Source organism: Lithobates pipiens, unplaced genomic scaffold (assembly GCF_037356315.1).
Source record: "Lithobates pipiens isolate NorthernLeopardFrog02 unplaced genomic scaffold, aLitPip1_a1.2 Scaffold_23, whole genome shotgun sequence".
Taxonomy (NCBI): Eukaryota; Metazoa; Chordata; class Amphibia; order Anura; family Ranidae; genus Lithobates; species Lithobates pipiens.
The window spans coordinates 304,765,705-304,791,060 of record NW_027507785.1 but is presented as its reverse complement, the minus strand read 5'-3'; the positions used below and the strand labels follow the sequence as shown (position 1 = coordinate 304,791,060).

General features: G+C 42.8%; 1 protein-coding gene across 1 annotated transcript in view; it reads left to right on the top strand.

The window, feature by feature from the left end:
- The window catches only part of TNNI3K (TNNI3 interacting kinase), a 391,224-nt gene that overhangs the window by 306,718 nt on the left and 59,150 nt on the right, over window positions 1–25,356 (top strand). Inside the window, exons 22-23 of the mRNA XM_077450470.1 lie at window positions 1,073–1,132; window positions 12,726–12,895. Coding sequence (XP_077306596.1) covers window positions 1,073–1,132; window positions 12,726–12,895 — 230 coding nt within the window. The remainder of the gene's footprint in view (window positions 1–1,072; window positions 1,133–12,725; window positions 12,896–25,356) is intronic.

Below are 25,356 nucleotides of genomic sequence, written 5' to 3'. Positions count from 1 at the left end.
CTAGGCGTCACTCGTGGGCATTGATAAGTATCACTGATGTATTGTGGGCACTGATTGGTGGGCACTGATTGGTGGGCACTGTGAGCACATATGAGGTGTCTTTGCCTCTCCCTGCTTGGGAACGATATCTCTTCGGCTTTGTTTTCTCCTCACGCTGTCAGTGTGAGAAGTAAAAAAAACAATTACTTATCTTCTGTTTACATCACATGATCAGCTGTCATTCGCTGACAGCTGATCACATGGTAAGGGGTCGAGAACAACCCCTTACTCTGATCTGTGATCACCCGGGTCTCATTGACCCGGGTGATCACAGCACGCGCCGCGCAGGAGCCTTGCAGGGGGTCGCGGCCAGCTTGCAAAGGGGAGGACGTCTATCGATGCCCTCCCAGCAAAACAGATCAGTGTTGTAGCCGTCATTCGCCTATAGCGCGGATCTGAAGGAGTTAAGCATTCTCTATATCTCTATTTCCAAACTTATTATATACTCCTGGAGTAAAAAAAAATCCCTCCAAAAAAAAATACATTATTATTTATGGTATTAAGGTTTGAACAAAGCGCACAGACGCAGATTGAGCCGTTATATAACGTCTTCATAAGTAAAACGTCCCTCTCTCACGTTTCCATTCCGTTTTCTTTCGTTGACAAAAACTGGAATTGATTTTGTCATAGTTTTTTCATCAATTGACGAAAATTTAAATTTTCTTTTGTTTTCATCACTGGAAAAATGCCGCCGATGAAAATTATGATGAAAATATTTTTGTCAACAAAATGAACACTGGTAAGCTGCAATATAATAGAATGTTTGCTTTTGGGTTTAATGCTGCTTTAAATTGTAGAAATACAAAAAGGAGCGCCAGACCAATCCCGAACGAACGAGTCCAAGATAACGCAGAGTATAAGAAATGATCTCGTACTCTTTCATCCAGTTTTGGTCTGGCGCTCCTTTCTCCATTATTTTCAATAGGCTGCTTTAACAAAGCACACGCTAATGCACCGCAAAAAATGTAAACGGCCCTAAACGAGATTGCGCAGTAAAACATGTATATTTATTGTAGCCTTTTATTCTCCGCAGGGTCGTCCTGATTTCTCAGAAGTCGTATCTAACTTAGAGGAATGCCTCTGTAACATTGAGGTAATTATTATTTTTTTGTCTGTTTGTTACATGAGAGATTCTAACATTAGAATATTATACAATAAATAAATATATAAAGAGCCCTATAACTAATATACAGTGTCTTGAAAAAGTTTTCATACCCCTTGAAATTTTCCACATTTTATCATGTTACAACCAAAAACGTAAATGTATTTTACTGGGATTTTATGTGATAGACCAACACAAAGTGACACATAATTGTGAAGTGGAAGGAAAATGATAAATGGTATTCAATTTTTATTAAAACTAAATATCTGAAAAGTGTGGCATCCATTTATATTCAGCCCCCTTTACTCTGATACCCCTAACTAAAAAGTAGTGGAACCAATTGCCTTCGGAAGTCATATAATTAGTAAATAGAGTTCACCTGAGCGTAATTTAAACTCAGCATAAATACAGCTGTTCTGTGAAGCCCTCAGAGTCAATACTTTGTAGAACCGCCTTTCACTGGAATTACAGCTGCAAGTCTTATTGGGGATGTCTCTACCAGCTTTGCACATCTAGAGAGGGACATTTTTTCCCATTCTTCTTTGCAAAATAACTCAAGCTCTGTCAGATTGGATGGAGAGCGTCTGTGAACAGCAATTTTCAAGTCTTTCCACAGATTCTAAATTGGATTTAGGTCTGGACTTTGACTGAGCCATTCTAACACATATGCTTTTATCTAAACCATTCCATTGTAGCTCTGGCTGTATGTTTAGGGTCGTTGTCCTGCTGGAAGGTGAACCTCCACCCCAGTCTGAAGTCTTTTGCAGACTTTAATAGGTTTTCTTCTTATGCCCCGTACACACAAGCAAATTTTCCATCGGATGTTTTTTTCAATGGAATTCCGCTCAAGCTGTCATGCATAAACACGGTCACACAAAAGTTCTCTGAACTTTCGACCGTCAAGAACACGGTGACAAAAAACACTACGACGAGCCGAGAAAATGAAGTTCAATGCTTCTGAGCATGCGTCAAATTGTTTCCGAGCATACGTAGGAATTTTGCGCATCGAAATTTGTACGGACGATCGGAATTTCCAATCGGAAATTTTTCCGACCGAAAAATAGAGAACCCGCTCTCAATCTTTTGCTGGTGGGAATTCTGCCAGCAAAAATCCGATGGAGCATACGCACAGTCGGAATTTATGAGCCAAAGCTAACATCGGACTTTTGCTGGCAGAATTTCTGATCGTGTGTACGGGGCATAAGGTTGTCCTGTATTTGGCTCCATTCATCTTCCCATCAACTCTGACCAGGGGTTTCCAAACTATTGCCCGAGAGCAAGATGTGGCCCATTTCTAGCCTTTATCTGGCCCTTGGAGCACAATTCCTCCAACTAATATGAGGCACTATTCCTCCCACTGACACCAAAAATGGGGCACTATATCTTCCACCATACCACTAATGGGATACTATTCCTCTTTCTAATAGGGGGAATACTCCTCCTCCTATTGACCAGCATCCCTGAGGCCTTATAAGTTCTCACTAATCCTGGGCCTCTGACATTTTCTCCCCCTGCTGCCCACAACACGGCCCTCCTAAAGTCTGAAGGACAATAAAGTGGCCCTTTGTTTGAAAAGTTTGGAGACACCTGATCTAAACCATTCCACTGTAGCTCTGGCTTTATGTTTAGGGTCGTTGTCCTGCTGGAAGGTGAAACTCCGCCCAAGTCTTAAATCTTTTGCAGACTCTAACAGGTTTTCTTCTAAGATTGCCCTGTATTTGGCTCCATTCATCTTCCCATCAACTCTGACCAGCTTCCCTGTCCCTGCTTAAGAAAAGCATTCCCACAACATGATGCTGCCACCACCATGTTTCACAGTGGGGATGGTGTGTTCAGGGTGATGTGCAGTGTTAGTTTTCTGCCACACATAGCATTTTTCTTTTAGGCCAAAAGTTCAATTTTGGTCTCATCTGACCAGAGCACCTTCTTCCACATGTTTGCTGTGCCCCCCACATGGCTTCTTGCAAACTGGACTTCTTATGACTTTCTTTCAACAATGTCTTTCTTCTTGTCACTCTTCCATAAAGGCCAGATTTGTGGAGCGCACGACTAATAGTTGTCCTGTGGACAGATTCTGCCACCTGAGCTGTGGATTTCTGCAGCTCCTCCAGAGTTACCATGGGCCTCTTGGCTGCTTCTCTGATGAATGCTCTCCTTACCCGGCCTGTCAGTTTAGGTGGACGGCCATGTCTTGGTAGGTTTGCAGTTGCCATACTCTTTCCATTTTCTGATGATGGATTGAACAGTGCTCTGTGAGATGCTCAACGCTTGGGATATTTTTTTATAACCTAACCCTGCTTTAAACTTCTCCACAATTTTATCCCTGACCTGTCTGATGTGCTCCTTGGCCTTCATGATGCTGTTTGTTCACTAAGGTTCTCTAACAAACCTCTGAGGGCTTCACAGAACAGTTGTATTTATACTGAGATTAAATTACACACAGGTGGACTCTATTTACTAATTAGGTGACGTCTGAAGGCAATTAGTTCCACTAGATTTTAGTTAGGTGGATCAGAATAAAGGGGGCTGAATACAAATGCACACCACACTTTTCACATATTTATTTGAAAACCATTTATCATTTTCCTACCACTTGACAATTATGTGCCACTTTGTGTTGGTCTATCACATGAAATTCATTTACGTTTTTGGTTGTAACAAGACAAAATGTGGAAAATTTCAAGGGGTGTGAATACTTTTTCAAGGCACTGTATAGCCCTAATCCAGCACTAAAGGGTACATGGAAGATATAAATAAAGGAAACCTGTATAAAAGCTACTTTTGCTGACCTAAAAACTTTGGTACATTGACATGCAGTGAACATAAAAATATCAATGTCCGTTTGTACAATAAAGAATGGAATGTCTGTTAGGAGTGTCAGCGCCCCTGCCCAAAGCAGGTAAAAAAAAAAAAATGGCATGAAAGCAGAGATCGGTGTGAGATAGGTGTGGAGCCAACCCAAAAGTCAACAGGCATTAAAATCCTTTCACCCACGAAAAAATAAACACATTAGCCGGTCTCCAACAAATAAGAGTGTCTCTTAACGAGATGCCAGATTTGATACATTTTGTTTAATTTATTAAAACCGAAGTGATTTTTTATTTTACTGAACGCCATCTCCATTTCATCGGGCTCGTCCAGGATTATTCATAGAAAATATAATGAAAGTGACAGCAGACACGGCTTTAGGAAAATGCAGTAACTAGCAACGTGTCACCCCAGATAAATAATCTCAGGTAACTATTCTCTGCGTACAACAAATTGTGTATTTTGTTAGTGTCTGCGCTGCGTGATAAATGCAGTCTCCGCTCTTCCCGCAAGTGCCATACATCACTTGGCCGTCATGAGACGCCGACGCAGCCAAGGCAATATTAAGAAATGTTGCACCTATTAAACACGGGGCATTGACATTTTATAACACATATTGATTTTATATAGTGTATTTAGCCCGGGTCGTCCTCATTAAGATGCTACATGCTGATAATATAGTGGGATATTCAGGTATTCGTTTATCTTTTGAGAACCATACAATATTTTGTTTTTTCTTCTTTGTAACTTTAGGCGATGTAAATACATTACTGTTAAAGCAATGATGTGGGCAAAATCAAAAATGACATATTATGCAGTCTGCCACTAGTATTAACACAACAGTCTCCCCGTCACATAGTTTTATTACCCGTTGATCCTTCCAGTTGATCTGTTATTTTTCTACTCTTTGTTTTGCAGTGAAATCACCGCAGTGTAGGCAGGTGCAGTCTACTTTGTCCATTGCAGGTGGTGCTCATCCGCATCAGCATTGTGTCAGGAACAGTGTCATTTCTGGTTTCACCTGCTGGTGGCACTATTACGTTCTGCACCAAAAGGTGTAATTCCAGTGGCCACCAGCGGGTGTCGGACTTCAGACTTGCCATCAAGCACGCCTGTCATGGGTCTGCTGGACTATATAGACCCGTCCTGAACTATGCTCAGTGCTTCAGAATTCTGCCACGGATGTTATACATAAAGATCCAAGCAGGTAGTCAGATCACTGGGCTGCACCAAGGAATAGGGACAACAAGTAAAAGGAAAAATATATATATTTATTAAAGATAAGGACACACGTGCACTACCAATAAACAGCAACCATAAGCAAGCAAAGAAAATACAAGACAAACCCCAAAACCACCTAACTAACTAATATAATACACAAACAAGGAAACAAACAAGAATTAATAAAGCAGGGACAAAAGCAACAAGGGGACAGAAACCAGGCATAAGGAAGCAGACCAAGGAGCAGGGAACAGGACTGGATGACAGGATAACAAATGGGGTGCTCGAACAAACTGGAACAAGATCAGGAACAAGGGCTAGCAGAGGAATTCTGAAGCACTGAGCATAGTTCAAGGTGGGTCTATATAGTCCAGCAGACCCATGACAGGTGTGCTTGATGGCAAGTCTGAAGTCCGAGCAAGGAGACACCCGCTGGTGGCCACTGGAATTACACCTTTTGGTGCAGAACGTAATAGTGCCACCAGCAGGTGAAACCAGAAATGACACTGTTGTTGACACATTGCACTGGCAAAGGAAGTCAAGGGGAACATAGTTCCTCTATGGTTTCCAAGGACACAGGGGAAGCTATGCGATTGGATGCTGCCACCTCATGTGACTCCAGCAGCCATCTTGAGCCAGGCAGAGCTTATTTATGGCCCTGGTTCCAAGGCCTGGTGCGCATTTCGCACGTGGGTAGTGTAGGGACAGGTCACCTGTCTGAAAGGGATAGTGATTCGTGACAGGGAGAGGTTCCAGTCAAACATGGAAATGATAGGGACATGCCTCCCTTCTGGAGATCTCCCCATTTGGACTCTAATTGGCCAGGCCACATTCCACCTCTCAAGACAGATGCTGTCAACACACCTGAGACCTGCTTTGCTACACATTGCTGATATTGCTGTTACATAGTTACATAATCGGTAAGGTTGAAAAAAGACACCGGTCCATCCAGTTTGACCTGTGCTGTGTGAGTGTGCTTGTGTTTATGTCAATAGTACATCATATATCCCTGTATGTTGTGATCGTTAAGGTGCCCATCTAATAGTTTTTTGAAAACTATCAACGCTCCCTGCTGATACCACTGCTTGTGGAAGAGAATTCCACAACCTTACCACTCTGACAGTAAAGAATCCTCAACGCAGTCTAAGGTTTAACTGCTTCTCTTCAATTTCAGTGAATGGTCTCGTGTCTTCTAAAATTCCCTTTCACTGAAATGTTTTTTCCCTATGCTAGAGTCACCAGTACGGTATTTGTACATCACTATCATATCCCCTCTCAAGCTTTCCCTCTCCTGAGAGAATAAGTTCAATGCTTGTAGTCGTTCCCCATAGCTGAGATCCTTTAGTCCATGGGTGCTCAACCTGTGCCCTCCAGCTGTTGCAGAACTACAAGTCCCATCATACCTCAGCCTTTGAGAGTCAGGCTTGTAACTGTTAGCCTTGCAATGCCCCATGGGACTTATAGTTCCACAACAGCTGGAGGGCCACATTTTGAGCACACATGCTCTAGTCCCTTTATTAGCTTTGTTGCCCTTCTCTGAACTCTCTCAAGTTCCAGCACAATCTCCTTGAGGACTGGTGCCTCAAGTTCCAGCACAATCTCCTTGAGGACTGGTGCCCAGAACTGGATGGCATACTGAAGATGCGGCCACACCAAAGTCTTGTAGAGTGGGAGAAGTGTAATTATATCTATGGAGTGAATCCCCTTTTTCAATGCATGCCAATATTCTGTTGGTTTACTTGCAGCAGCTTGGCATTGCATGCCATTGCTCAGCCTTTCATCCTCTAAGACCCCAGATCGATTTCCACCCTAGTTCATATTTTTAGCACCCAAATGCATTCCTTTACATTTTTCAACATTAAGCCTCATTTGCCATGTAGTTGCCCAACCCATTATTTTATTTAGGTATTCTTGTAAGGTTTCCACATCCCGCGCAGAAGCTGTGAGTGTTCCCGATCGGGTGTCTTCTCACCAGGTTTGAGACCTTTTGGATTCTGCGTTACACAAGTTCTGTTCTCTGCAATCGGACTCTGTGTGTTTACACCACATCTGCACCTCCCCACAAGTAGTCTTCATTTAGGTGAGAACAGTAGAGCAATGGCAGCAAGATTTGGACTACAAGAACTTAGGTCAAGCCCATAAAATAATAATGTTCATATTAACTCTCATGGTTAAACCAAAAAATAATGGACTATGATATGGACCACAACGGGAGAGATCCCTCTGTCGTTGGTACCACTGGATCAGACACCAAGGAGTCCTGGATGATAGCAACAATATACCAATTGCCCATCATACAACAAATTCGGTGGGGAACTATAGACTTGTAGTAAATAGTATACATGCTTGGGAATGCTTGTTATTCCCAATACACATGATTACCATTGTTTATGTGTGGCCATGCCAGTGGTATGCTCATAATGGGCACAGTGGGTGTACAGCCCGGGAATTTGGCACAGGGATTGTAGGAACCCCTCATAATGAGCACAGCAGGTGTACAAACCTGGGAACACAGTACAGGGATGGTGGGAACCCCTCATAATGGGCACAGTGAGGCTACAATTGACAGGCACAGTTTTACCTAGCAGTAATGATACATAATAAAACAATATTAAAATCACTTCAAGTAACAGAGCCCTTTATAACATTGCAGCAGAAGGGCACATACAGGCAGAATCACGTACCTGTACATTGCCCTTTAAGAGGCGGTGGGGGTGCGCTCACAGGAAGCTCCGTGAGGAGAGGAAGAACAGGGAGATGCTAAAGTAAACAAGCATCTCCCTGTTCTGCCTAGCAACAGTGACACTGATCTCTGCTCCCTGTGATTGGAGCAGAGATCAGTGATCTGTAAAACACAGCCACGCCCCCCACAGTTAACACGCCCCTAGGACACATTTAACCCCTACGCTGCCACCTAGTGGTTAACCCCTTCACTGCCAGTGTCATTTACATAGGAATCAGTGCATTTGTATAGCACTGATTGCTGTATAAATGACAATGGTCGCAAAAATTTGTCAAAAATGTCCGAAGTGTCCGCCATAATGTCGTAGTCACGATAAAAACCATTGATCCCTGCCATTTAAAAAAATATATATATATATTAACAAAAATGCCATAAAACTATCCCCTATTTTGTAAACGATATAACTTTTGCGCAAACCAATCAATAATCGCTTATTGTGATTTTTTTACCAAAAATATGTAGAAGAATAATTATTGGCCTCAACTGAGGAAAATAAAGGTTTTTTTATATATTTTTTGGGGATATTTATTATAACAAAAAGTAAAAAATAATGCTTTTTTTTTTCAAAATTGTCGCTGTTTTTTTGTTTATAGCGCAAAAAATAAAAAACGCAGATGTGATCAAATACCACCAAAAGAAAGCTCTATTTGTGGGAAAAAAAGGACGTCAATTTTGTTTGGGAGCCACGTCGCACGACTGCGCAATTGTCAGTTAAAGCGACGCAGTGCCGAATCTCAAAAAGTGGTCTGGTCTTTGGCCAGCCAAATGGTCCGGGGCTTAAGGGGTTAATGCTTGCGAGAGAGAGAGAGAGAGGAGGAGAAGCAGGCTTTCAGTGGCTGCAGGAGGAAAATGGAAGGTATCGATTCATCTATATGTCGCCTCCTATCCAGGTATCCAGGGGAACCATACCGGCCCCCTGGATCATGGGGGTCAGGTCGCAATTGGGACCCCTGCAACCCCTGTAGTTACGCCCGGTACTTGACCTCACAAATGCTTTTGTGGCTGAAAGCCTACCCAGATGTGTGGAGGCTTGTTATAGCCTCAAAATGGGGCACCGACTCAATATTAAGGACCATGGTTCTGGAATGGGATGTCCAACAAAATCATATACTGTAGGTGTGATGTTTAGGGGTACACAGCGCTGTGTCCATTGTATGTATTACAATGATTGTTTTTTTTTTTTTAATCTTGAAATGTAGCTTTAAAAAGGAAAAATTCAGTTCCATTAAATCTATTTATCTCGGCATTGGGAACAGATGACTATTCTCAAGCCCCAGGTCCTACAGCTGATTTTCTGTCTGCAACAAAAAAATAAAAAAATAAAAATAATGATTATAGCACCGATATAGAATTATCTCTTAACAATCAATGGCCTAAATAAATAAGCGGTTGATTCAGCCAAAACACAGCTGAAATGTTTTCGGGAAGAGAGGTCATGAAAAATGACAGCGGAAATTAAAGATATTTTTCAGCTCACCTAATTTGACCGCCGGCCAGCGCCGTGTTCCTTAATTTAACATCAGGGCTCTCATTGTTGCCACTTTCCATGAGAGACTGAGCCATTCATTTTTATGGCCGGGCTCCATTCACCTGTTCGCAGCGGGGAAATTGTACGTCGAATATTATAAATGAGAGGCCGGCTCCAATATCGTGCCTCTATGCCGCTGTCTATTACTTGAATCTTTCTGCCAGAATATTTTTCTTCTAGAAGACTTTGTGTGCTTTGCACAGCAACAGTAGATGAATAATAACACCAGATATAATGTTTGGATGTGTTTCTTGTAAATGTGTCTTGCAGAGAAGATTTTATTAAAAAGATTCTGTTACAGCTGGCTACTTTTTTAAAGGCTTGTGTGTTATAAAAATGAAATGAGCCCATAATTCGCAATGACTTTTTCATAATTTTTACAACAGCTACAGTTTACATGACATAACGACACCATGGTATTCGTGATTGCCAAGGGTGAAATCCAATTCCCAGTGCACACGTGTGTTCTCCTCTGCAAGGTAGAGGCCCCAGAGCGTCAGTAACCCTTCCCCACCTTGGGGATTTAGAGGAATTTATTTTTTAAGTTAAGTTTCAGTTTTTAAGTTTAAGTTAAGTTAAGACCTTTGAAGTGGTTGGGTATCCATTCTGTGTGTGAATGATGGACAAAAACGAATGTTCCTTAGGCTATTTCTGTTCTGAACGAATGTCCTTTTATTAACCACTTGCGGACTGCCCACCGTACATTTACTGGGGCATGTACCTAGTATTTGAATTTACACTTCCGGGTCTGGGGCGCGTGCGTGCGCCACCGGCGACCCGCTTCCACTGTCATCATACACAGCCGGTGCCCAGTGGCGGGTACAGTGGACTCAATGTCCGCCAGCACCCGCCAATGAGACAGGACACAGGCAGAACGACAATCTGTCTATGTAAACAAGGCAGATTGCCGTTCTTTCAGAAGGGAAGGGATTGATCCTGTGTTTCTGCAAAGCAGGAACATGGATCTTTACCTTCCCCGAGTCAAAGCACCTCCCCCACAGTGAGTAAGCATAACCTACTATGTACCTACTGTACCTTCACCTATAAATGTACTAACATGTATAGGTACAGTTGATCCAGGAAAAATACGATTGCCTCTCTGGGATCAGGAAGGATTTTTTTCCCCTGCTGTAGCAGATTGGATCATGCTTTTCTGGGGGGGGGGGGTTTCACCTTCCTCTGGATCAACTGTGGGTATAGGATTGTATATATGGGATTGTATATTTTTTATTTTATTTATTTTGTTTATTTTTTATTCATTTTTTTTAAGGTTGAACTAGATGGACTTGTGTCTTTTTTTCAACCTGACTAATTATGTAACTATGTAACCTAGGCACACAGTTAAAGTTTTTTTTTATATACATATTATACTTACCTGATCTGTGCAAAGCCACCACACTGAGCAGCCCAGATCCTCCTCTTCTCGGGTCCCTCTTCGCTACTCCTGGCCCCTCCCTCCTGTCGAGTGCCCCCACAGCAAGCGGCTTACTATGGGGGCACCTGAGCCGAGCTGCAGCTCGGTGCGTCCATTCAGACACAGAGCTGCCGTTCGGCCCCACCCCTCTCTTTCCTGATTGGCTAACTGACTTTGATTGGCAGCAGCGGGAGCCAGTGGCGCCGCTGCTGTGTCTAAGCCAATCAGGCGTGCCAAGGGACTCATGGACATCACTGGATAGAGTTGGGGCTCAGGTAAGTATTAGGGGGGCTGAGGGAGGCTGCTGCACACAGAATACGTTTTATCTTAATGCATAGAATGCATTAAGATAAAAAAAGCCGCCTGCCTTTACAATTCCTTTAACCCTTTGATTGCCTCTGATGTTAACCCCTTCCCAGCCAGTGGCATTAGTACAGTGACCGTGCATATTTTTTTTTAGCACTGATCACTGTATTAGTGTCACTGGTCCCCAAAAAGTGTCAAGTGTGAAATTTTGTCCACCACGATATCACAGTCCCGCTATAAGTCGCTGATCGCTGCCATTACTAGTAAAAAAATAAAATAAATTAAAATATCCCATCGTTTGTAGACGCTATAACTTGTGCGCAAACCAATCAATATGCGCTTATTAGGATTTTTTTTTACCAAAAATATGTAGCAGAATACATATTGGCCTAAATTGATAAAGAAATTAGATTTTTAATATTTTTTTTTGTTTTTTTTTATTGGATATGTTTTACAGCAGAAATGAAAAAACATTTTTTTTCCCAAAATTTTCGGTATTTTTGGGGTTATAGAGCAAAAAAATTATAAACGCAGAAGTAAACAAATACCTCCAAAAGAAATCTCTATTTGTGGGGAAAAAAGAACATACATTTTATTTGGGTACAGAGTGGCACAACCGCGTAAATTGTCAGTTAAAGTAATGCGGGGCCGTATTGCAAAAAATGGCCTGGTCAGGAAGGGGGATAAATCTTACAGAAGTTAAGTGGTTAAAGTGGTTATAAACCTTGACATATACCCAGAGTGAGGTGATTAGCCTCAGGTGATACACAGAGATGAAACAGATCCTCCTATATAAGTTGTACCTGTTTATCTGCACCTATTCAAAGTAAAGAATTTAGACAGCATTTCTCACCAAAAAAGGCAGAGGGCGGGGATCTGATGTCACACACTGCACAGCATAGAGCAGGCAGCTGAGTGTAATCTGAGACCAGAGTGGAGGGAATGGACATCACAGGGAGGCATGCACAACTGAGGCTGTCAATCACATGCTGTGTGCTGGAAGGGGAATGGGCTTTCTCCCAGGATTGCTTGGTGTTGGCATAGACTGTCAAAAGTGACTCATGCAGATAGCAGAGGAAAGAGAGAGCAGATGGAAATCACACTAGGTGCTTTGGGTTGAGGCAAGTACACACTATAGAAGGATGCGCTTTATTGATTTTTCATTTCATGGGTTTAAAACCACTTTAATTTATGTATTTCTTTTAAACCTGTGCAGTGATCTAAAAAAAACTCCTGTACTTTGCTTCTGTGCGGGAGCTTCCTTTAATAAAAAAACAAAATGAGGCTCAATACAGGCAGATTCTGTTTGTCTTTTAAGCTAACCCATAGTTCTCTGAGAATACTTTTCCATGTATAACAGCTGAACTCCAGAATAAGCAAATGTTGTCTAAATACAAGAGCCATGTGTATTCTTCCCTGATTTTGTGTGTTTGTGTAAATCTCAGAACTGGATGGACAGAAATACAAATCCGTTGGCAGGTGAGGCCGCTCCCTGATATTTATTTTGTCTATGTATTGGCTTGGCGTTCAGCTTTAACGGTCTTGCTTTGCCTTCTCATTGCAGTTGATGTCTCCATCGTCCAGTAACAGCAGTGGTTCCCTTTCGCCCTCTGCTTCTTCAGACTGTCTGGTTGCTCGCAGTGGGCCGGGGCGTAGCCATGTGGCTGCTTTGAGGACGCGTTTTGAGCTGGAGTACGCTTTGAATTCAAGAGCTTATGCTGGCTGGCCTCAGAGGTTAGTGATGTTGTATAGAGATCAAACTTATGATCTTCATTGTGTTGATACGGTAACAAAGGCGGGTGGTGCTAAATATTTTTTGGGGGGGGGGGGGGTGCAAAACTAACGCCAGACTACACAACGGGGGGGGGGGCAGACGGGAAGGTGAAATCACCCACCCCCTCCTCCAGTCCTAAGACTCCCTTGGACAATTAGGTCTCAAGTGCCCTGATTAGCCGGGGAGGAGAATCAGGAAGACAATAGCGAATATTAACCACTTGCCGCCCTCCATATAGCAAAATGACGGCGGGAAAGTGGTTTCAATATCCTGATGTATCATATGACGTCAGCAGGATATCAAGCCACGGTGTGCCCCCGGAGGTGCACATCGCGGCGATCGTTGTTGCGGTATGTCGGTCTGACACACCGCAACACCGTTCTAGGTAAAGAGTCTCTGATGGAGACTCTTTACCGCGTGATCAGCCATGTTGTAAACAGGAAGAGCCGTACTCAGACACGAGTAGAGGAGAGCCGATCGGCTACTCCTCTGACAGGGGGGGTCTGTGCTGATTATCAGTGCAGCCCCCCGAGGATGCCCACACTGGACCACCAGGGACACCACTAGGCCACCAAGGATGTTACCACCAGGTATGCCACCCTAGACCACCAGGGATGCTAAGCAGTGCCCACAATGGATGCCAATCAGTGCCCACAATGGTTGCCAATCAGTGTCCACAATGGGCATCACCGATTGGCAGACATTATTGTTTGGCACTGATTGGCATCCATCCGTACCATCAATTAGCGTACATCAGTGCCACCTATCAGTGCCCATCCGTGCCACCTATCAGTGCCCATCTGTGCTGCCTATCAGTGCCCATCCGTGCTGCCTTTCAGTGCCCAACAGTGCCACCTATGTGTACCCATCAGTGCTGCATATCAGTGCCACCTATCAGTACCCATCAGTGCTGCCTATCAGTGGCCCATCAGTATTGCATATTAGTGCGCATCATCAGTGCCCATTAGTGCCACCTCATTGGTGCCACCTCATCGATGCCCATCAGTGCTGCCTTATCAGTGCCCATTAGTGCAGCCCCATCAGTGCCCATCAGTGAGGAGAAAACTTACTTATTTACAAAGTTTCGATCTTTTTTTTATTTGTTTACCAGAAAATAAAAAACCCAGAGGTGATCAAATACCACCAAAAGAAAGCTCTATTTGTGGGAACAAAATGATAAAGATGTAGTTTGGGTACAGTGTTGTATGACCGCGCAATTGTCATTCAAAATGTGACAGCGCTGAAAGCTGAAAAATGGTCTGGGCAGGAAGATGTCTAAGTGGCCGGTATTAAAGTGGTTAATTCGCTATTGTCACACAACTGGGCGGGCTCCGGCCGCAATGCTCTGCACCCCAAGTCCACCCTTTTTTTAAGCCAATTAAAGCCTCTAGCTGTAATCATGTGCTTCTAAAAAATAAAAAATAAAAACCCCATTGGAATCCATGCGTCCTGCTCCCTGTATGGACGGGCCGCCACTGTACGGTAATATGAACGTGGTCATTGCTTTACCAAAGGTTCACGAAGACAAGCCCCAATGCTGATCTGAGAACTAAGAACACACACAGTTACACATTCTTAGTTCTTTTCCATAAGATTTGCCCATATTTTCTTACCCTTTTCCCTCCACCCTCCGCCTGGATCACTGTGCTTACCTAGATCTTGCTCCATGGCCCGCAGCATTGTTTACATCCCTCCATCAGCTAATTCATCCGACATCCACTCCCGAACAGCCTATCAATTAGCCAGTTGAGGGATGTAAACAAAGCTGCAGGCCTTTAATTGAGATCCAGGTAAGTATACCTTTTTGGGGTGAAGGGGAAGACCTACTTAGAGAGGTGGGGGGGCAAAAGGGGGGGGCAAAAGGGTGCAGAAACTTCTTGGGAAAGTTTCCTTAACCTATAAAAAGCCATATTATGATCACAAAGGAGTTACTTATATGCATGTGTGATTCGTCCAAAATTCAGACCAAATTTTTGTTATTTGGAGTTCCGGATTGCGTCCGAATCTCCAAATCACAATAGTAACGAATTTCAACGAATCCGAAATAAATAACAAAAACAACAAATTCATTTGTACTGTATTCATTTGTTTCATTTGCTTGCGACTTCAGGGGACTTTGTAAGTTCAATAATATGTGTCACCCTCTGTATTGAAGTCGCAATGCAAAGTCGCACTGGAAGATAAGAAATTTATTCCAATCTTCTGAAATAACTGCAGAAAATATAAATCGATTCCGAATGAATTCTGAAAACAAATAATTCTAGAAAATAACACAAAACGAAATTATTGCCTTGACGAATGACAGGAAAACTATTTTTTTCCGTCATGCACATCTCTATGAACAATGCATATGTCTTGTATATTTAAAGGGCTACAATTTGATATTTCAGTTCTAAGTGCACTTTGATGGAGCACATCCCTCACGGTCCTCTTATATCACTTGGCTGGTCCAGTTGCAAGATTTTCCTCTTAACTCTTCATCTAGTGCCACCCTCCCCACCCCTGGCATTGTAAAAAGGTTGCACTTCTCTCGCTGCATTATTCACAATGTAAGAGATATAAACAATTCAGCAGTTATTTCATAATGTTCATGGTGGATAAGGGGTCCTCAGGGCTTAGAAGACAAAGTTTGTCTACTGGAGACTTTAAAAAGTATAATTAGCTGCTAAGCCGTTGAACTTGCTACCATGTACACCCCTAGTGCCCAACCTGCAGTCCTGGGGGCTGCATGCGGCCCTTTGGCATATATTTTTCAGCCCACGGGGCCCTGTAGATACTAATCTGTGCCTCCCTGTTGCTCTGTTATAGCAGTGATCATCAGCAGTCTCATGTAATGTCTCCAGTCTATGACTTGAAGCATGTTCCCAGTCTCCAGAAACTCTTAGATCTCATTCATAGTCTCTGACAGTCTCCTGCAGTATGTCCACAGCCTCTGACCATCTCTTGTATCATATCCCCAGTCATTAAACATCTCTTGTATCGTGTCTGCAGTCTCTTATGACCCTTGTATCATGTCCATAGTCTCTAACTATCTTTTATATTATGTTCGCAGTCTCTTACCTTCTCTTGTATGATGCCCACAGTTTCTAACCATCTCTTGTATGATGCCCATGGTTTCTAACCATCTCTTGTATGCTGCCCAAAGTCTCTAACCATCTCTTGTATGCTGCCCAAAGTCTCTAACCATCTCTTGTATGCTGCCCACAGTCTCTAACCATCTCTTGTATAATACCCACAGTCTCTCACCATCTCTTGTATGATGCCCACAGTTTCTAACCATCTCTTTTATGATGCCCACAGTTTCTAACCATCTCTTGTATGATGCCCACAGTTTCTAACCATCTCATGTATGATGCCCACAGTCTCTAACCATCTCTTGTATGATGCCCACAGTCTCTGACCATCTCTTGTATAATGTTAGCAGTCTCTAGCTATCTCTTGTACCGTGTCCACAGTTTTTGACCATCTGTCTTGAGTCACATCCACAGTCTCTGACCGTCTCTTGAATCAGGCCCACAGTCTTGGACCATCCTAAATCAGACCCACAGTTATTGACTATATCCTGTTGTGTGTCTACTTTCTTTGACATTTGACATCCATTTGATATCTTTTTAATAACAAACATGTCACACTTGCTTGCTCTGCGCAGAGCAGAACCGATCCTCCTTGCTCTCGAGCCTAGCTGTGTGCATCCATTGACACACATAGTGGGACTCTGCCCCGCCCTCCTTTCTTCCTCACTGGATTTGATTGACAGCAGCAGGAGCCAGTTCCTCCTGCTACTACCACCAAGTCCAGTGAGGAGGGAGAGTGAGCAGCTGCACTCGGGCGTAGCGCTGAATTGAAATCAAGCTTGGGTAAGTATTTGGGCGGGACTGGGGAGGGGGAGGTGACAATAGAAGATTATTTTGAATAATTAATTATTATTATATATATTATTATTTATTTAATGCATTTTAGAGAATGCATTAAAGTAGTATTAAAGCTTTATGTTTTTAAATAACAAACATCTTATACTTACCTGCTCTGTGCAGTGGTTTTGCACAGAGCAGCTTCTTTTCAGATCCCCTGCTGGTGTTCCTGGCCCCTCCCCCTCAAGCAGTGCCCCCAGAGGAAGTCACTTGCCCTGGGGACAGCTCTACGTGCTTGCTCCCGAACCACTGCTCTATGCATCCATAAGACACATAGAGCCTACAGCTTGGCCCCACCCATCATTGGCTCACTGATTGTGATTGACGGCAATGGGAGCCAATGGGATCACTGGATTGGAGGGAGTTCAGGTAAGGTTTGGGGGGTGGGGGTCCGGCACACAGAACGTTTTTTACCTTCCTGCATGAAGGTAAAAAGATCTTCAGCCAGTAAAGCCTCTTTAATTTTATGCGCGGCCCTCTGATGATGTCAGGGGCTGCACATGAGGCTCCCCCCATATCAAGCAAGTTGGCCATCACTGATCTACACAAAGCCAAAATGTTACTTTTGGGTGGATTATCCCTTTAAAAGACTTCTTTTTTTTAATTTGAATCTCTAAAGCCGTATGAATATTCGTCTCGCCACCGTCCTCCAGAAAAGGACCAGGTAAAACACTGGAATGCCCGCGTGTTCGGGGAAAAACCACGGGGTTATTTGGAGGTAACGTCTCGCGGGTCAGTCAATTTCTTGCAAATGATGTTGTTATTAATTCCTACCTGCAGAGTTTTGTTATTCATCTCATATCAATTATTCATGTTGTACTCTCAGCCGCCCTGTTTATTCTCACCGCGTAATTAAAAATGAAATTCCCCAAACGCGTTGTGTTTTTGATCTCTTAGAGGAAGCAAAAAAAAAAAGCTCTTCTTTTATAAGCAAATGTAGCAGACTGACACCAAAATTATTACCGCGCTCATTTATCACCCTGCCGCGTGACAGCAGAACACGGATATCGGGATTTGAGCCTATGTTTTTAACAGCTTTTGCAATTATGGTTGGAAATTGGCACACACGCCGATTTGTAATTATGGCGAGACAGGGAAGGCGTGGCCTACAGCAGCCAATAAGGTTCCAGCTATCACTTTAATGAGTTGATGTGTTTTTACATATGTTTTCAGCCCCTGGTATCAGACCTAAAATTATTATTTTTTTTTTTTCATTGGCCAGCATGATAAAAACATGCATCGCATGTGCAAAACACGCCTATTAAAAAGTGTGTTTAAAGATGCATAAAAAACAGCGATGCAAAGAAGAGAACCCAGTCTTAATATTAATATTCTTCTCCATGCGTGTTCTACATTGAAATTTTATGGGTGTTTTCTTCATCGACCATCCCCCAACAGCGTTCATGCCACACTCCTGCCACAGGTGCCAGCAAAACTTAGGGCTCCATCACTTCCCCTTTTGAGAAAAAGAAACAAAGGCAGAGCTGCTCTTCTTCCTCCGCATATAAACCTTTATTGTGCAAATGGCAGAGAGAAAACCCACACGTTCATTCCTCTAACATGTTTCACCCACTACAGGGGATTAATCATAGCATTGAAGGAAATGAGTGGAGGACTAAAATACTTGTACACCATAAAGGCATTCCCATAGAAATCCTAAGAAAAATCCAATACATTTAGCCACGGCTTTTTTTTTTTTTTTGCAGGAATGCAGTTCCAGCACCTCCAGCACTGAATGTATGTAATGGCAAAGGTCCATTGATGCTGACTGCTGGGGGATCTGATGCTGCTGGGGGAATCTATTGTTAAGGGAGGCGTCTATTGTTGCTGGGGGGGTGCAATTGTTGCTGGGAGGGATATACTGTTTAGGGGAGGGGTCTATTGTTGCTGGGGGTGGTGGTGCAATTGTTGCTGGGAGGGATATACTGTTTAGGGGAGGGGTCTATTGTTGCTGGGGGGTGGTGCAATTGTTGCTGGGAGGGATCTACTGTTTAGGGGAGGGGTCTATTGTTGCTGGGGGGTGCAATTGTTGCTGGGAGGCATATACTGTTTAGGGGAGGGGTCTATTGTTGCTGGGGGGGTCAAATTGTTGCTGGGAGGGATCTACTGTTTAGGGGGGTCTATTGTTGCTGGGGGGGCTTATATTCATAGCTCCCAACTGTCCCTGATTTGGAGCAATGTCCCTCTGTCCCTCTTTCCTCCTCATTTGGTCTGATTTATATGGTTGACATTCATATGCACTTTTTAGCTTTCAAAAAGTGTTTCCCAGTGCTAAACCTTTCATCCAAATTCTAAATGGCTGCATTTTTCAATTTTTAAAGCCAATATAAAGAAATAGTAGTGGTAAAAAAAAGCACTTGTGGATTTAATTAACCTTTTTTTTTGGGGGGGGGGGGGGGTATTTCCCTTTTAAAGGGTGTGGCAGGGGGGCGTGTCATATGCCTACATATGTTTGTTAGTAGGTGTCCCTCATTCCTATCACAAAATGTTGGGAGTTATGTTATATTGCTGGAGAGGGGACAATTGTTTCTGTAAATAATCTACTTTTGATGAAGGGGCCTATTGCTGCTGGCTGCTGGAGGGCCTACTAATGATGGCTCCTGGGAGATCTGTTGTTGCTGGTATGGGTCTATTGTTCCTGGGATGGATCTGTTGTTGCTCTGGGGGAAATTTTTGTTGCTGGGGGTATTTGTTGTTGCTGGAGGGGGGGGGGTCTATTGTTGCTTGTAGGGGGTGGAAGCAAGGAACAGTGCTTTACATTTTATTTTATTTTTTTCCTTATTTATTTTACTTTTTATTTTTACGCTGTCCCTTTTTATCACTTTTATTTCTATTACAAGGAATTAAATGAATTATTGCTACCAATAGTAAAAGTACGATAATGTACCGTTGTCCTATAAATTCTTGAAAAACAAAAGGCAGAGGGTCTAAGGCAGTGATGGCAAACCTTGGCACCCCAGATGTTTTGAAACTACATTTCCCATGATGCTCAACTACACTGCAGAGTGCCTTAGCATCATGGGAAATGTAGTTCCAAAACATCTGGATGGCAAAGTTTTTCCATAACTGGTCTAAGGCAACTGTGGACTATCATGTTATGGTAAGGACTTGCATATACATTTGTATAAAAAATATATAAAATTTATTGAGACAAAGACATAATTAAAAAGGTCCTAAAAAGAGGGAGTATACAATACTCATACATTTGAATCTCTGAAGGAGAACTGAACAATTGGAATGTAAACATCCTTTGTAATAGAAATAAACATGACAGGTCCCCTAATTTGGAGATCTGGGGTCAAAAAGACCCCAGATCTCTCATTTACCCTTAAAAGCAAAAAAAAAATCTAAACAAATTCAATATGCCTGAAAAATCACACCCCATGCTACAATGGGAATCAGACCTAAATGTATCACTCTCCCCTGAACAATGGGATACCATATTTGAAAACCTACACAAATGCCCCAAAACAACCACCACCAGAGAATCTGCCACCAAACTGCTTTATAGATGGTATTTCACCCCTGCCAAACTCAACTCATTCTACCCATCAACATCCCCCCTATATTTCAGGGGCTGCTCTACACATGGGACACTACTACATATATTTTGGGATTGCAACCATCTAAAAAAACATTTGGCACAATACAAGTCTCATGATTGAACGAATTTCAGGCAGAAAGATCCCACTAACACCCCAAATGTGTCTTCTATTCTCCCCCATACAAGATATACCAATAGACAATTCCAGACTTATCCACGCCCTATTTAACTCTATCCACTGGACCATTGCTTTCAACTGGCGTTCATCCAACGCCCTATGGCAGTGATGGCGAACCTTGGCACCCCAGATGTTTTGGAACTACATTTCCCATGATGCTCATGCACTCTGCAGTGTAGTGGAGCATCATGGGAAATGTAGTTTCAAAACATCAGGAGTGCCAAGGTTCGCCATCACTGCCCTATGGCCTCAGGTTCTTAACCGTATGGAGAACATCAAATTATCAGAAAGAATACATCATACACTATACGATACCATGCATATTTACCAAAAAAAATGTATTCTATGGGAAACCTCACTACTAGTTTGATGTCCACTACTGTTATTTTATTTAAGCATGTTTTTGGATCCTTTCCCGTAAAAGCAATATGGGTTTATAATCTAATATATGTGTTTCCTCATATGATATGTCAATAATAATATATAATCAAAATTACTCTCTCACTTGCACATTCTCTACCACTGTAAATATCTTGCAATATGACCTTATTCATAATAAAAAAACGTTTGTAAATAAAAAAAAAAAAAAGCAAAAAAAATTAAATTAAAAGAAATAAATAAAAAATAAAATTTTGACTTTGAGAAAAAAAAATCCTGTCTATCTGCCCAAAGACGTGGGAGGTCGCTCCGGCCCTCCAAGGGTATAGAGCTGAGTAGCACCATCTTGCCCTCACTCGACTTCCTGCCTATCTAGCAAACAGATCGGATCGTTTCCGGGTTTACCGATTGGAAACAACCGGAGAACTGCGTGGGGGGGGGGGGCACTGACCCCCGAAGGAGCTGCTGGTTTTATTTGGGCTTACCATTACCTCGTCGGCTTGCTTCTCCGTCTTGGGTATCACCATGGTAGATGGCCCAAAGAATGTTGAAACTAACACTAAATACTCTTATGGGTTATTTATTTAGAACAAAACAAAGTCTCTTAATGGAGGGTAGAGGGTTAGGAGTGAGTTCAGGCACTTAGATTACAAGGTGGAAGTCGTGAGAGAATCCAGAGAATAAAACTGTTTCACAACTGGATTTAACAACCCCCGGATAGACCTCTCTCACTAGGCCTAGCAGCCGATGGGGTGCTCGACAAAGTCTCTGCCACAGACTTGTGAGGTACACTTGAGCGTTACTGAGGGATGTGGATAAATTTAAAGAACTGACATACGGTACCAGTTTCTCTCAGCCGATCTGGCTATACCATATGAGTGTTGGTCCAGGTTGCGTCCTTCAACTAAGCCTCCAGGCTCCTTCAGAGAAACCAGCCTTGCGCATGGTCTTCTCCTGAAAGAGTCCTCCCCTGGGGTTCTTCAGTTGCTGGGATTCGCTTGGGCCTATCCCTGCAGTTGCGTCCCCTCGGGCCAGCCGGCCACCGAGACACAGGATGCATGGTACCGCACCCCAGGCCAGGAGGGCCATGGAGCTGGGTCAGGAGGACCACCAGAACCAAACAGACAGAAAAATACTACTCCCGCCAACGTGGCGTCGGTACCTTAAATACCACCCCCCAGAATGCACAGCAGGAAAATACTCCCACTGGGCTGGTTCCGAGAGATAAGTGGCATTCAATGTACCCAGCTAGACTGCGTTTCTACTCTTGCTGGCGGTGACAGCGACACCTGCGGTCAAGGAGAACCCAGTGCAACCCAGCTGGACTGGTACTGAAACCAGAAATTTAGAGAAATAATCCGGAAGCCCAACTGTGGCTTCAGGCAACTTAACTTTTCAAAAACTATAGCGCCTGCTCGTCAGGAGCCAGCACTATATATATATATATATATATATATATATATATATATATATATATATATATATATATATACACTGTTGGCGGCCGGGCAATCATTAACAAATAAAAAAAATGCCATCACTGTCTATTTAAAATCTTATAACTGTTGGAACACAACGTGGATGTGCATACCGTATGCTTACCAGAATGGAGAAAAGTATTTTTAAAATATGATCTGCTTTTTTAGGGGAACATAAATATAATATAAATATACTGGATTGACAAAAACGCCAGTAATCCTCTGGGCTGTTTTTACCACCTGCTGTGTTCCTGTACCGAGTTACCAGCATGTGACACATCCAGTAAGGACAGACTACAGGCTACCACTACTGGCCTCTGAAAATGCTAAGTGCATGGCCATCATGCACATGCCTTTTAAAGCATTGTGGACTGTAATAGCCAGGCAACAAGCATTTCCAAAAAAAGCTCAGCCGTGGCAGCCTACATATTTCTTTCAGTGAAGTACATCTTTAAAGTGGTTGTAAACCCTTACAAACCACTTTGACCTGCAGGTAAGCCTAGATTAAGGCTTACCTGTAGGTCAAAGAAATATCTCCTAAACCTACACGGTTTAGGAGATATTTGGCAAAACACAGGCACCGAGCGCGCCGCTGTCAACGGCGATATGCCGCAAGTGGTGGCTCCCGTGCACATGCACGGGAGTGACGTCATCGCGGCTTCGTCGAATGTCAGCGGCGGAGCGGCGAGACCCACCGAGAAGATGGAGGCTCCGGACTACAGGGGACAGCGGTGACTTCGCTTGCTCCTGTGTCAGGTAAGTGACACATAATGGGCTGCTATGCGATGCATAGTAGTCCATTATGCTTTACCTTTGCAGGGAATGAAAGAGGAAGTAAACTCATCAGGGTTTACTTCCTCTTTAACTAAAATCTTCATATTAACATATTTTACTTTTTTTTCTCAACTTCTTTTGACTGCTCTCATCCATCTTCGTGAAGACTGCTTCTCTGAAGTTTTTCTAAGTAATGAGGTACAACAAGTGTAGCAAAAACATAAAGCTTCTATTTTATTCATGCAGCGGAATCCACTTGTCAGATAATTGGGATGAACTGACCGTTATAGGAAACACAAGCACCATACGCTCATTGTGCTATTAGATGATGCATTCATTTAACAATGCTTCACTCCGGCTTATATGAAGGCAAAGAACGGAAATTAGCATAGTAATAACAGAGAGCTTGGAAGAATTTAAGGAGTCTTTCAAGCCTTTCATATTATAAAGACCATCTTAAGGTTATTGAAATACGAGGCATTTTTCTAGTGAAAGGAACGTATTCAATACACGTTACATTTGGAGCATTGTTCATTTGATTTGGGGATGTTCAGTTCTGCTGGTTCACATAGATGGAGAGTTTTTGTTTTTTTTTCCATCTGTTTAACATTGGCCCTGACAAAAAATGAGCTCCTGTCCTACAAAGGGTTTGGAAACTTGTGACCAGAGTCCAGGAGTAGACTGGGAACCTTCGAACTGTAGGCCAAACACAAAAAGCCAGCTCTTTCAGGGTGGGAACATATTTCTGTGGGCTAAAGTAAGTGTACTTGTGTTCCATGCTAATCGATTGACATGGTGAACATGGATGGTGGGCATGGTGAACATGGATGGTGGACATGGTGGACATGGTGAACATGGATGGTGGGCATGGTGAACATGGATGGTGGGCATGGTGAACATGGATGGTGGGCATGGTGAACATGGATGGTGGGCATGGTGAGCATGGATGGTGGGTATGGTGAACATGGATGGTGGGCATGGTGAACATGGATGGTGGGTATGGTGAACATGGATGGTGGGTATGGTGAACATGGATGGTGGGCATGGTGAACATGGATGGTGGGCATGGTGAACATGGATGGTGGACATGGTGAACATGGATGGTGGGCATGGTGAGCATGGATGGTGGGCATGGTGAAAGGTGGCTGTTCCTAAAGGACATGGTTTATAGTGACACAGCTTTTCACATATTTAAGCATCAACTTGCTTTTGCGGCTCTCTACATTCAGTCACATCTCAAAGCCAAAAAATAAAGTTGGTGCTACAAGATTTTCTTCTGCCAGATGCTGTGATCACAGGTCTGAAGATGGAGCAGGTAGCCAGCTACATAGGGGAAATACAGAACTTTTAAATCCAAAAAAATAGCAGATATTAAAGGCACAACAAGAGGCAGACAAATGTTAACAGTAAAAAAAAAAAAAAAAAAAAAATATATATATATATATATATATATATATATATCAGAAACACTAAAATGTCATTTAAATTTAAAAAACAAGAACCCCTTAGGGGAACCACAAATTGCAAAGACAAACTCCAACTCTGGAATGGGCTTGGGTTACCCATGCATTATTCTTTACAATGTACACAAAATATTGCTTGAAAAAGATGCCCAAGTGTGTTGCTCAAAATCCGGGCTGTCAAACGTGTTGCTCTATAGATATACAGTGCCTTAAAAAAGTATTCATACCCCTTGACATTTTCCACATTTTGTGAAAAGTGTGGTGTGCATTTGTATTCAGCCCCCTTTACTCTGATACCACTAACTAAAATCTAGTGGAACCAATTGCCTTCAGAAGTCACCTAATTAGCAAATAGAGTTCACCTGTGTGTAATTTAATCTCAGTATAAATACAGCTGTTCTGTAAAGTCCTCAGAGGTTTGTTAGAGAACCTTAGTGAACAAACGGTGTCATGAAGGCCAAGGAACACACCAGACAGGTCAGGGATAAAGTTGTGGAGAAGTTTAAAGCAGGGTTAGATTATAACAAAATATCCCAAAGTTTGAACATCTCGAGGAGCACTGTTCAATCCATCATCCGATAATGAAAAGAGTATGGCACAACTGCAAACCTACCAAGACACGGCCGTCCACCTAAACTAACAGACCGGGCAAGGAGAGCATTAAATCAGAGAAGCAGCCAAAAGACCCATAGTAA